At 36.5% G+C, this 13426-nt stretch overlaps 1 protein-coding gene across 1 annotated transcript; it reads left to right on the top strand.

Moving 5' to 3' along the window:
- The first annotated feature begins 1715 nt into the window (after positions 1–1715).
- LOC145989004 (uncharacterized) lies at positions 1716–9175 on the top strand. The gene is made up of 4 exons (XM_083124304.1): positions 1716–2180; positions 4219–4320; positions 4827–5180; positions 8824–9175. The coding sequence occupies exons 1-4, from the start codon at positions 1716–1718 to the stop codon at positions 9076–9078; spliced, it is 1176 nt and encodes a 391-aa protein (XP_082980430.1). The 3' UTR covers positions 9079–9175.
- The last annotated feature ends 4251 nt before the right edge of the window (positions 9176–13426 follow it).

A 13426-nucleotide genomic window follows, 5' to 3' on the forward strand; every position in this document is an offset into this window, starting at 1 on the left:
CTAGTATGTCTTCTGTGAGTTCGTTCTGTATTTTTAATTTGGCTTTTGGTTCCTGTCATTGTCTGACTAGTCAGTCTAATCAGTTTTTCTGGTATTTTGTATGTCCGTAATATGTTTTCCAATTGCCCTCTCAGTACACTATCATATGCCTGTTTAAAATCTATAAAAATCATATATAGATTTACACTGTATTCCCAGCATCTTTCAGTAACCTGTCTTAATGTGTAAATCTGGTCTGTTGTTGATCTTCCTATTCGAAAACCTGCTTGGTATTATCCTATACATTTTTCCGCCAAGGGTTCCAATCTCTCTTTAAGAAGTCCCGATAATATTTTATATGCTGTTGACAGAAGTGATATACCTCTGTAGTTGTTACATGTTAGCTTTTCCCCCTTTTTGTAAATAAGGCATATAATACTTTTCTTTCATTCTTCCGGGATATGTTCTTCTTGCCAGATTTTATATATCAACTGGTATATTGCCTTTATTAATTCCGGTCCTCCTTTTTAGAATAGTTTACTGGGTACTTCCCGGTGCCTTATTCCTTTTCTGTCTATCCATTACATTTTTAAGTTCTTCTTCTGTTGGTGGTTCGATTTGTACTTCTATATTATCTTGCTGTTCTCCACTTGTCTGTATTTCTATTACATTATCTTCTCCGTCCAGGGGTGGGTTTAATAACTGCTCGAAATAGTCTTTTCATACTTGCATAATCTCCTGTCTTTCACTTACTATTTCTCCCTCGCTTTTGCGGATTAGATCTGTTCTTGGTTTGTATCCTTCTTTGAAGGATCTAACTTTTCTAAAAACTTGCTTTATATTATTTGTCTTAAATTCTTCTTCTATCTGTCTCAGGTTATCATTTATATATTTCCGTTTCTTCTTTCTACAAATTTTATCTGCTACCCTTCTTGCTTCTTTATACACTAATAAATAATAATAGTTAATATAAAATATTTACATAAAGATAAAATAAAGAAAATACATTGGACACGAAATCGTCAGCTTCCATAGATATTATCAATGGAACGGGATTGTTCCAGATATTCACAAACCGGAACACCATTGCGATTCGCTCCGGCCCATTTTGAGCCCTGGTTACAGGTTTTGTAGTTGTAAAGTCCGGTATCTTGAAATTCTGATACGATTTCATTCAAATGCAGCACGAAACCAGTCATCGGAAGTACCTACTTTCTCTATGAATTTCATCGCCAACCCTCTAATTTGCTGCAATTAGCGTGGTACAATATCGACAACTTACCCTCACTTTTGTTCCCTACTCCTACTAAATTAAGTAGAAAATTATGAAAGTGTAACTACAATAATCATGCAAAACAGCTGGGATTTTCGTTTATGTATCTCCGAAAATTTGGTATAGACAAAGATTTGAAAGCATCATCAGAATCTGGAGCTCATAACATAAGTAAAAGCGGTTATTAGCCACCATCTTGAAACACCTTCACCAATATTATTCAGACGTCATATCTTATATCTTAAAACCTCTAAATATACTGCAGTTATTGTGGTCGCAATACTAGGGTGTCTGATAAGTCACTCCCTATTTTTAATTTTTATAATTTTTCTATTTATTGATCGATTCTGTTAAAACTTGCACCATTATACTCTCCATTCATTGAGTTTTTCTTTTTCTTTTATTTCATTTGAAATGTCGCCTGTGTTGAGTGTTGAAGAGCGGGCCAGAATAGCAGTGCGTTATGAGGTCTGGTGATCTGTGGTACAAGTACAACAGTGGTGGGGCTGAACGTTTGATCCATGCAACACTGGATGCAAAAACAATTAAAAATTGCCATCGGAAGCTACTAACAACAGGCAGTGTCGGCGATGCAAGGAGATCAGGAAGACCATCAACTTCGAGGACACCAGAGAATGTTGACAGATTGCGTGAAATGTTCACAAGGAGTCCTAAGAGATCACTGCGTCAAGGAGATCGTGAAAGTGGTACGTCACGTTATGCAGTTGCAACCATTCTTAAGATAAACAAGAGAAAACCACAGAATTTGGATGAACTGGAAGCAACAATATCCGATGTGATAAACAATGTTCCCACGAAACTTTTTGCAGGCAGTAGTATCGAAAGTACCAGTTCGCTTAAGGAAATGCATGGAGAATGCTGGGGCTTATGTGGAGATTTAACAGGATGTCAAACAAAACCTCAAGGAGTGATGTTTCTAATAATACTAGTTCTAAACAATTTGCTTGATAAATAAAGAAATTATAACAATTTAAAATAGGGAGTGACTTATCGGACACCCTGCAGTGACACCCAACTCTCTTAAATTACCCACTTTACTACACAATGTTTGTGCAAAACTTACACCACAAATTATTTCCTAACACAGATGAGATTTTCCTCTCGTAATCTTAAAATTGTGGGCTAGGGAGAGATATGCAAATGTGAGAAGAGTTTTGAGTACATGCAACATTGGAAAAAATCGATTATTATTTTGCCATCCTTAAATGCAGTGATCGGTTTTAGTCAAATGCAATGCCAAATCCATATTTGCATGATGGCATTCATATAAATCAACAAATACTACATATGTTGAAACTGAAATACTTTTTAGTGTGCCTGCAGCGTGATTTCCTGGAACTAAATTTTATCTTATTCCATCGTTTCACGCTAAGTTTAAACAATTTTCATCTCCTCAAAAAGTTTTCCAAGAGAACAAACCAATTGAACTAACAAGAACCACAATGTAGTAGGTTTTCAGGTGGTTTGGATTCTTTTGGAAATGAAAAATAAAGCTTGTAAACGATATAAACTTTTTGTGATGCCCTATTAGAATGTAGCTTCTTTTAACACGAGCACCTTGTGTATGTCAAATTATTTCAGGAGGGTTCAAAGTGCACAACATGTATTTACGGATTTAGGGAGTACTGTACCCCTTAAAAAAATTTGGGAGGGTACTATGTACCTCTGTACCATTGAACCCCTCATTCCTGCGCCACTGATTGTAACAACCTGAGCAACGAAGTGAGGACTTTATTAATGTAATTATTTATTTCCTTCCTTTTTACATCTTACAAGAATTTTTTATGTAAGTCCACTGGTCCTTATTTCGTGCACTGGGGCTGGGCCTCATAGTTATAGTCGGTTTTCTCCGCATGTGCTATTTTTTATTTTCTGAAATAAATATAGCTTGAAGAATTAACACCAGCAACTAAAAGGCAGAGTTTATAGGTACTCATAAAATTACCGAAAAATTGCTGGTCCAATGATACATGCTTCTTGAGCATATCCATTGTATATTGTGTAGTCACAACTAAACTTGCATCATATCACATTGAAATTTACATTATTACCATTTCTATAATAACCATTTTATAGGAAATTTTATTGATAATTTGTCCTTGAGGACATTTTGAAACAATGCGCGTACTTAATGTTTGTTGACTCCCACCAGGTACTTTGAAATATTTCTGCATTATTAATGCAAAGTAGTGAAAATTAGCACTGATGTTTATTCCCTTAATCGACGGCAATTAAGCACTTAGGAATCTCACTTTCATGGCTTCGTCCAGTATATAAATGCTACATAGAGCAATAATCAACAACAGTAGATTCGAATCAATAACATGAATACTCTCGCAGTAAGTACACGATAGCAAGATACGTTCCATTTCTGTTAATAGATATTTAGTTCACAATTGACGCACAATACTTTAGCACACAATTGCGATTGATATAATTCAAAACTTCTAGCTATTTAATAAACGTCACAACTGAAAAAAATGAATTTTATTTTTTATGTTGTTTCCTTACAATGTTTGACTTTCCTCTAGTCACAGTGGCGTGCCCAGGATTTTCGAAAGGGAGGGGTTATGTGTACATTTTTTAAGTAGTCAGTTCTCATTTTGCCATATTTTGCTGCCTTTGACGTTCTCTTTTTTAAATAGTGGGTCAAAGGAGGTGTTATAACCCCCACCAACCCGCCCTTGGGCACACCACTGTCTAGTCATGACAAAATTTTTAACATTTTCAACATCTAATCAACCAACGAAAGCATTAATATTCATATATGTATTTGTTTAGTGACCAGAAAATTGACATAAGACGGAAAGAGAGAGGGGGATGAGAGAGAGAGAGAGAGAGAGAGAGAGAGAGAGAGAGAGAGAGAGAGAGAGAACAAACGTCTTAGCATAATATATAACACATGACTTATAACCAGCAGCTTGCAAATTCGTTTTTCTTTTCAGATTCTCATTTCACTCGCTGCTCTTGTAGCAATCTCTGCTGCAGGAGGAGCAATTGGTCCTTTGGGAACAACTGTAGCTGGTGCTCGCGGAATTGATTACTACGTAAGTAGTATTCTGCACTTTCTCATTAAAATGTTCAGCCAAAGATCTACGTGAATTTTCAAAAGGAAAAAAATATATACAGATAAGATAAAATCATTAAAAATCTGAACTTAGTGTACCTGAATATAAAAGCGAAGCATATACAAGAATATTTGTTTCATATTATAGAATTAATATTGTTATTAGCTATTCTTATATCATACCGCAATGATTCTAAATTCTACTTTCCAACAAGTTTTATGAGTAAATTAGAGGGAGAATGAAAAAGTAACTAAAAAAGATGTAGGCTAAGTGGGACAACAAACCAACTACCTTTCCATTGGGGGCCATTGCAATATCAAAGTTTAGTTATTGAACGCGAGAAAAAAATCTAGCAAGTTAACCTTCTTCAATGTTCAACCAAAACAATATTTTTGGAATAAATGTTTACGTTTGTCTTCAGTATTACTAAGTACTCGATTGGTCACTTCAGGAAGTCATTCTAAGAACACCTTTCCTATCGATAGGCCCATCCTAGATACTCCTTCGCCTATGGAGTGAGCGATGCTTCAACTGGAGACAGGAAAACCCACGTGGAAGCCCGTGACGGTGGAGTGGTGAAGGGAAGGTACAGCTTGTTGGAGTCTGACGGCACCATCGATGTTGTCAACTATTCTGCTGATGACGTCAACGGATACAATGCTGTTGTCAGCACAGTTGGAGCCAGCGCCCTCACTGATTCTACTGTAGCTGCTGTTGCCCCTGCCGCATATGCCGCTGCTCCTTTAGCCACCGTTGCTGCTCCTGTTCCTGTCGCAACCGTTTCCGCTGCTGCTTCTGTTGCGAGAATCACTGCTGGTGCTCCAGCTGTTGATTATTACGTAAGTACTTCTTGTCTTAAAGGCATTACATATTACATAAATTCCAAGGTGATAACTTCAGCATAAAGCTATTACTTGATGAAGAGATTCTCATCATATCAACCAGCTGTCATACATACATATACTATATATATTATACGTGGCTGATATCCGCAGTGGCGCAGGAACAGAAATTTTTTGAGGAGGTAAAATACCCCCTAAATTCGTAGATCAAGTTGTAGCCCCTGTACCCCCCTAAAATAATTTGACAGGTGCAAGGTGCTGCTGGCAAAGTAACCTACGTTCTAATAGCTCAACACAAAAATATTATATTGTTTACAATCATTATCTTCCTTTGCAATAAAATTCAAACCACTTTAAACTTATTCTACTACATTGTGGTACTAGTTCGCTTCATTTGTGCTCTTAGAAACTCTTTTAAAGGGGTGGAAATTGTTTTAAAAGAGTGTGAAACGATGGAATAAGATAAAGTTTAATTTTAGGAAATCACGCTGCAGGATAACTCCCCGGTTGTGTAGAGCGGGGGAAGGGGGTACAGTTTTCTAAAGAGGTAGTCGATTGATTAATAATATATAAACCTGTTTCAGAATGATATAGAATCACCTTCTTTCCTTTCGATTTTTCAAATAGGGTTTTCCTAAAGTAAATATTTTCACAATTGTCAGAAACGAAATTCTGGGAATTTTTACGACCTATTAAATTACATAATTACATAAACTTTTCATATTCCATCACTATAAACCGAATTTATAATTTTCCCATTTTATGCATACATAAATGCGTTGAAAATTCCACATAATTTTATCAATTAAATTATTTGTAAGATAATTATATTTCTATTTAAACTGTAAATCCAGTCCCGATTACCCTATCTGAGCATAAAGTTTGTTAACATGATAAAAGTATGCACCAGTGAAACAGAAAGTAAAATTCGTGTGGGTATTAATGTGTCTGTGACAAATTTACAATTCATGATGGGTTAAAACAAGGAGATACATTATCTCTTTAACTTTGCCTTAGAATATGCTGTTAGGAAGGTGAAAGAAACTAACGAAGGACTAGAATTTAACGGTGTGACTCAGTTGTTAGCATATGCAGATGATGTAGACTTATTAGGGGATGATATAAATACAATGAAGAATAATGCTAAAATATTTTTCAAAACTACTAAGAGATAGGTTTGGAAGTTAGCAAAGAGAAAACTAAATATATGCTTACAGGCCGAAACCAAGTGTTAGGTAATAATCAAAATCTAATTATTGATAACTCATTTGAACCAGTTTCCAAATTCAAATACTTAGGAGTAATATTAACAAATAAAAATTATATTAAAGAGGAAATGAAAAGTAGGCTTAATTCAGGAAATGCATGTTATTTCTCTCTTCATAAACTTTTGTCTTCTCGTTTAATATCTAAGAAACTAAAAGTTAAAATATACAAAACAGTAATTTTGCCTGTAGAATTATATGGGTGTGAAACTTGGTCCCTTACATTGAAAGAAGAACATAAATTGAGAGTATTTGAAAATAAGATCCTTAGGAAAATATTTGGACCTAAAAGGGATGAGGAGACAGGTGAGTGGAGAAGGTTACATAATTTAGAACTACATAATTTAGAACTACATAATTTGTATTCATGTCCAGATATTATTAGAATAATTAAATCAAGAAGACTTAGGTGGGCAGGCCATGTGGCACGAATGGGAGAGAAAAGAAGAGTTTACAGAATTCTTGTTGGGAAACCTGATGGTAAGAGACCTGTAGGAAGGCCAAGACGAAGATGGAGGGACAACGTTGAGATGGACCTAAAGGAAATCGGTAGGGATGGAAAAGAGTATTTAGATCTTGCTCAAGATAGGGACAGATGGAAGGCCTGTGTTGCTGCAGTCATGAACCTTCGGGTTTAAGAAGGCTAGTGAGTTAGTTAGTTAGAGCATAAAGTGAATGTAAAACAAGTTTTGACAACTTCTGAATCGAGACCAAAACGAGAAGAAGCACAAACAAGAACGAGAAGAAGGACCTCTTCATTCAGGAGACAAGCGGAGAATATGGAAACCTATGTTTCTGGTGAACTATTGTCAAAGATCTATAATCTTATTGAGTAGGAAACGCACTAAGTCTATCCCTCCCTCTGATAAAATCAAAAGTCGAGCTCTGGTCTAGTGCCTAGGAAATATCGTTGTTCCATTTCAACTTAGAACGATATCGAGATGAGTCGAGTTAATTAATAAAATCAAATTACCTAGGTATAAGAAAATTATACAGGTGAATACACAAGATGTTCCTGTAGGTTCGATGCTTTGCCAGTAGCTTCGTCAAGGGCACTGTGGTGCTTAGATTTGATCCATTTTGTTGCGATTTTTTCTGCATGGAAGCAATGCACTGGAGGTCTATTAATTGAAAGGAAAAGCAAGTTTAAAAGTATAACAAGTTCTAAATAATTTCTCTGATCAGTTAAGGATTGATTTATAGCACTGAATCCGCTTTCACATTAAGCTGTAGATATTGGTATAACTTTGATTGTATACATAAGGCCTTTGAGTCAGATGGCAAGTAACAGCAATCGAAGGAGAACGGGCTGCTTATACACTGAGTCCTTTGGATTTTCTTTTATTAACATCCATCCTCTCTTCGCGATTACCCAAAGTTGGCATTATAGCGAAAAAGAATAATTCAATGAAATATACTTGCTGACGTGGAGCATAGAGTACAGGTCATTCCATTATAAATAATTGCTGTGTCAAATGTTTTATCAGTCGATTGGGAACATTCACGACTCAGTTTTTAAAGCGATACGAGTACAACAAACACAACAGCTCTCAACAAGTGCTCGAAGAGCATTAAAGGAAAGCTGCCCAACATGGCACAGTTTTTAGTTTTCGATAGATAACTACTTTTTGGAACACGCTCTAGAAGTTTGAGCAAATAACGAATATATATCTCAAAGAGACTAGATATGGTATGGTACACATCCGCCACAAATTGCTTACGATAATTTTATGGGACTAAAATTAACTGAAATGAACTGAAACTTTATAAGTATGTTACATTTAATAATACTGTTTACATATCCAGTGAGTTCCTGGTTGGGATTTGTCGTGCATAAGCAGAGGTTGAGATGGCTCAAGACAGAGGGTGGGGAAATTTCTCCCATTCCCCCTTCAAATCGCACTCTGCATTAAACTGAATAGATGTGTGCTTGTTCTCGACTTACATATCACAAACTTCTGATTGTCAGTTTCATTAAATTACAAATGAATCAAGAACGAAGTCTAGAGCTTTAGATGTTTTGTTATTTGTTTCTGAAAGCTGTTTTTAATAATAGCTGTAGATTCTAAAAAATAAGGAAATAAAAATTATTTCTCAGAACTTTCAAAAAAAAATAATAATCGTGTGTGTTGTTCTAAAATTGAATTTTTCATGCTCCCTATATATGTGTGTGTATGTGTGTGTGGGGGGGGTGCATGAGAAATTCAATTTTAGAAATATGTAGCAGGAGGTTGAATTTTGTACCCCCCAATGAAGAACGTTCCTGCGCCACTGGATATCCGTACAGAATTTATGTATCATTCCCGCCAGGAGAGCTGCAAAGAGTATTCTTAACATATTTCTTTCATTGAAACGTAGACCTGCTTCTTTTTCAGACCCATCCCAGATACTCTTTTGCCTATGGAGTGAGCGATGCCTCAACTGGAGACAGGAAAACCCACGTGGAAGCCCGTGATGGTCCAGTGGTGAAGGGAAGGTACAGCTTGTTGGAGTCTGACGGCACCATCGATGTTGTCAATTATACTGCTGATGACGTCAACGGATACAATGCTGTTGTCAGCACAGTTGGAGCCAGCGCTCTTGCAAATTCTGTTGTAGTTGCTCCACTAGCGTCTAAGATATACGGTTAATATTTTGTTTTTTATGAAATCGAATTTTACTTATAATTGATTAATTTTCCTGTATTCTGTCATGCGTATGTAACGTCACCAATTTTAATCCCACTGTGGCGTTGTTCGAATATAAAGTGTTTCACATAATAATTATTTGCTGAATTTACATTTATATTTCATGTATGAAAATAATTAGTGCATGTTCCACAAGCATTTTGTACAGCCGATTACAAATGTTTGATTTATATTATTATATATTGTCGCCAAAGGAAATCGTGTATGTCGATGAAGATGTATCAAGTTACCCACGCAATTACGTTAAATGTTAGAGGGCATAAGAGATAGACATATTTCCTTAACTTATATTGTTTGACCACTAGTTTTAACTCTAGGAGTATTCAAAAAATGTACTTTCATCCTGAGTATCCATGCAACCCTGTAGCACAAGCTCAGTATATTGATTTTGTAATTATTATGAATTTAATATGTGATTTAATTGTAAATAATCAGGTAGATATCGGCATATGCCTGAAGAAGTTATATTAAAGTAAATTAGGGATATCCATGATGGTGTAGGCTAGTAGGGCTGTGCGATAACGATTTTTCGATATCAAGGTTCGATATCGATATCGAAGATACCGACAATATTGACAATACCGATATCGGCAATCGCGACAATACCGGACACATATAAATCTTTCGGTTTGAAGTTTGAATTGTAGTTTTATCTAGGAGAATCAGAGAATCGTGTTGTTCATCGGTGGAAGCGAAAATAGGAGTCCCATAACACAATGTAGTCTGTAGTTCTTAACCACACTAATCAAGGAACTAGAAGTAAGCGAGCTTGAATGGTGTTTTTTTTTCATTCCTTACGTTACGTTAAGTCAAGCACAATGTTGTAACCGTGAGGACAGAACTTTTTTGGAGATGAATGATGACAAACTATTTTGTAATAAGACTTTTCTGTTTCGGGCGTCCAGAAGAGGGCAGAGGCGAACACCCCCGCAGTTGGTCAGTCTCCCTCCTGCCAGCAAAAAAGAAGAACTAGAGAAATATTTTTATTCTTAGCCTAATAGTTTTATAAATGTAATCCCCCGAAAACATTCCCGGCGCTCTGCTTCCCCACTCATTATTCTGGTTTCGCCACTGTCCACGAACCCTTTGGAAAATACAACTGTACCCTGAATATTCCTGTGTGCATGATGCATCCAAGCAGCATGTAGCTTTACACGGTCACTATGGATTCACGTAATGTCTATAACAAAATACTAGACTTATCTACAAATACTCAGGTAGACATCCGTTTGCTATGGCAGAAGAAAGAACATAGTAAAATAAAATATATTTGGTTGAGGTAATATTTTCAAATGACTCGACTCAAAGAGGCTGGGCATGTTTTCTCATCTCGATTTATGAATAGTAGTGGATACATCGCAGATCAGTCTCTCTCCAGGGGAAAACCTCTGTTCCAATGACGTATTTACGAATTTTAGTATGGTTCGAATCCGACATCTCCCTTTAAATAAGCCACTTTCTTTCCTCTTTCTTATTTCATTCACACCATTCCAATCAACAGCCCCTTTGAAGGTGAGTTTTTTATGTCTTTCTGATTCAACTTTGTTTAATTTGATTGTTAGTATCGTATTTCTTCCACCCCACGACCACAGTTCCGTAAACGTAACTTCAACGGTGCCTGCGGCATTCTTTTCGCACCATATAGCCGATAGGTATAGTCAGGGAACGGATTTATATGTATTAAAAATGTGCTAAATATGTAAATAATACATATATAGTTATTTTCACGATAATATGGAGTTAAGTATGGACCTAAAATTGTAAAAAATTACCTTTTTAATAATGTGAGACATTAAGTGCAGGGAGGTTATTTCAGTCGTTTACCGTCAGACCGTCGGCCGCCGAGCGCCCCCTTCATGCAACAGTTCCCGGCAAATTGACTTTGCAGGAAGTCCGTAACAGAAACTGCTTGCTTTGAAATGTTTCCACTTTTCACAATTACAGTTACAATTACAATTGAAATAAGCACGTACCTTGTCGCAAGGATGCTGGAAAAGGTATCCTCCCAAATACAAATATTTTTGGCACCTTATTTCTGACATCTAATCTTAGATTAGACATCGCTACTTTATCCTCAGTTGTCGCGACAGCGCCGGCAGCTTATCGATGGTCGGGTGAGTTGTCAGCCGCAGGAGGGCGCTTCATACTGAACGAACGCGACACCTGTCGCCAGTGATGCCAACCGTAGGGACATCTCCCTACGTATAGGGACTTTTCACTATATTTCGCCCGGCGTAGGGACAGATTTTACCAAATAAGGGAAAACGTAGAGACTTTTTTCAATCTTGGAAAACAACATTTTATTGTGCAAAGGTGCAAAGCTTACTCGCCAGTCAGTTGCACTTTCTTCGTGCAAAGATTTGGTAAGTAAATGTGTATATTTTATCTTCTGTTTTGCATGCTCCTGAGGTGTTTTTTTTTATTGTCGCTTTACTTGGCGTAGGGACATTTGGTAAGTTGTAGGGACATTGTCGAAAAATGGTTAGCAACACTGTCGGCTACCAGACGTACTGAGTGTACCGTACCCTCATGCACACTTCTGTTTGCGTTTATCAGTACGCGTGTTTTTTATACTGTGTTATTGAGTTAGTGCTATTCAGTGCTAGTGCTTTATTGTGTATTATTTGTTATTCATTCATTAGTTATGCCGCTAAACAAATATAGTCTTGAACAAAGAGTTTTTATGTACGATAATTACGTGAAAACGAACTCTTGCAGAAAAGTGGTCAGACAATTACGAGAGACAGGATATCTTGAACCTAAGAAACGTGTGGTACTGCTGTTGAAGGAGGTCATTTTTAACATCTCTTATAACACAGGAGGTTAGTGATCATCATTATTATTACTTTTAAATATCATTTTACGCTTTCGGTTTGCTTTATGCGCCGGGATGCTGTCTTCCCTTTCTGTCAACTGAGGATAAAGTAGAGATGTCTAATCTAAGATTAGATGTCAGAAATAAGGTGCCAGAAATATTTGTATTTGAGAGGACACCTTTTCCAGCATACTTGCGACAAGGTACGTGCTTATTTCAATTGTAATTGTAACTGTAATTGTGAAAAGTGGAAACATTACAAAGCAAGCGGTTTCTGTTACGGACTTCCTGCAAGTCAATTTGCCGGGAACTGTTGCATGAAGGGGGCGCTCGGCGGCCGACGGTCTGACGGTAAACGACTGAAATAACCTCCCTGTACATAACTATTGAGTTTTTAAAACAAATGATTGCGCTCTCTCGTCGTCGTAACTATTATCGTGACTGTCTTCAACAGAAACCAGAAGCAAATCCCGTAAGTGCGCCACAAAATCGTTGCTTCTGGTGCTGATGTAGGGCGTGGAACTACCTAGCTAGTTAACAATGGACTGTTCAACTTGGGAATCTCTTACAACGGTGCCAAAATAACTTTCGTAACAAGAAGGAGCCGAGAGTCGAGCCCTCAATCTCCATTGTTGACAACAATTGTAAATAAATGAGTAAAATTAAGTGGTTAACAATAACAAAAGCAAACAGTTGGGAGGTTAAAAAAACTATTGTTTGGATGACAGAAAACTTGTAATTAACGCAGTTGAAGGGTAGTAAACTTTCGTTTGTTTAACTTCGGACATTATTGAGTTATTTGCAAGAAATTCGCCCAACTCTTTCGGTCACACGGGAACATGTATTTATTGCGCGAATATGGAGTATATGTTGAGAAATGTTCTGAAATGTGGAAAAAAATATGTAAAAATATCTAGAATATTTTCTACAAATATAGAAAATTTAAAAAAACCTGTTATTTTCGAGCCTACATGCCATGATGCGCAGAGATAATAAAAAATATAACTGATTTCAACTTCATATATAAATATGTATTTACATATAAATCCGTTCCCTATCATGATCTTAGAAACTACAAACGAGATGGCGATACATTAGAGGTGCCATGATCGAGTCATAATTGTATTTTAATACCAACAAATTTAAGAATGGAGACACCGACTATATTGATGTCGATAATATCAATATCTACATATCGAATAGCGACATATCGATATCGACGTCTATATTATTGAAATCGAATATCGACATAATATCGATATCGACGTCGATATTATGGAAATCGATATATCAACGTCGATATTTTAACGATATTGACGCTTCGATATTTTAAAAATATCGACTCGATATCGATATATGGAAATATCGCACAGCCCTATAGGCTAGTCGCCTTGAAATCAATATGTCAGGGCTCGATACCCGTATGTACATATTCGTTATGTACCCACTTTAAACTGCAGGTGCAGTCTTAAGAAA

Source organism: Lepisma saccharinum, chromosome 6 (genome assembly GCF_977018435.1).
Source record: "Lepisma saccharinum chromosome 6, izLepSacc3.1, whole genome shotgun sequence".
NCBI classification, from domain to species: Eukaryota; Metazoa; Arthropoda; class Insecta; order Zygentoma; family Lepismatidae; genus Lepisma; species Lepisma saccharinum.

Excerpts from the sequence above, each read along its gene's own strand:
- LOC145989004 (XM_083124304.1), top strand. The coding sequence starts at position 1,716 with ATGAGGTCTGGTGATCTGTGGTACAAGTACAACAGTGGTGGGGCTGAA. Across the intron at positions 2,181-4,218 it reads GTCAAACAAAACCTCAAGGA|ATTCTCATTTCACTCGCTGC; the intron begins GTGATGTTTCTA and ends TTTTCTTTTCAG. Across the intron at positions 4,321-4,826 it reads CTCGCGGAATTGATTACTAC|GCCCATCCTAGATACTCCTT; the intron begins GTAAGTAGTATT and ends TCCTATCGATAG.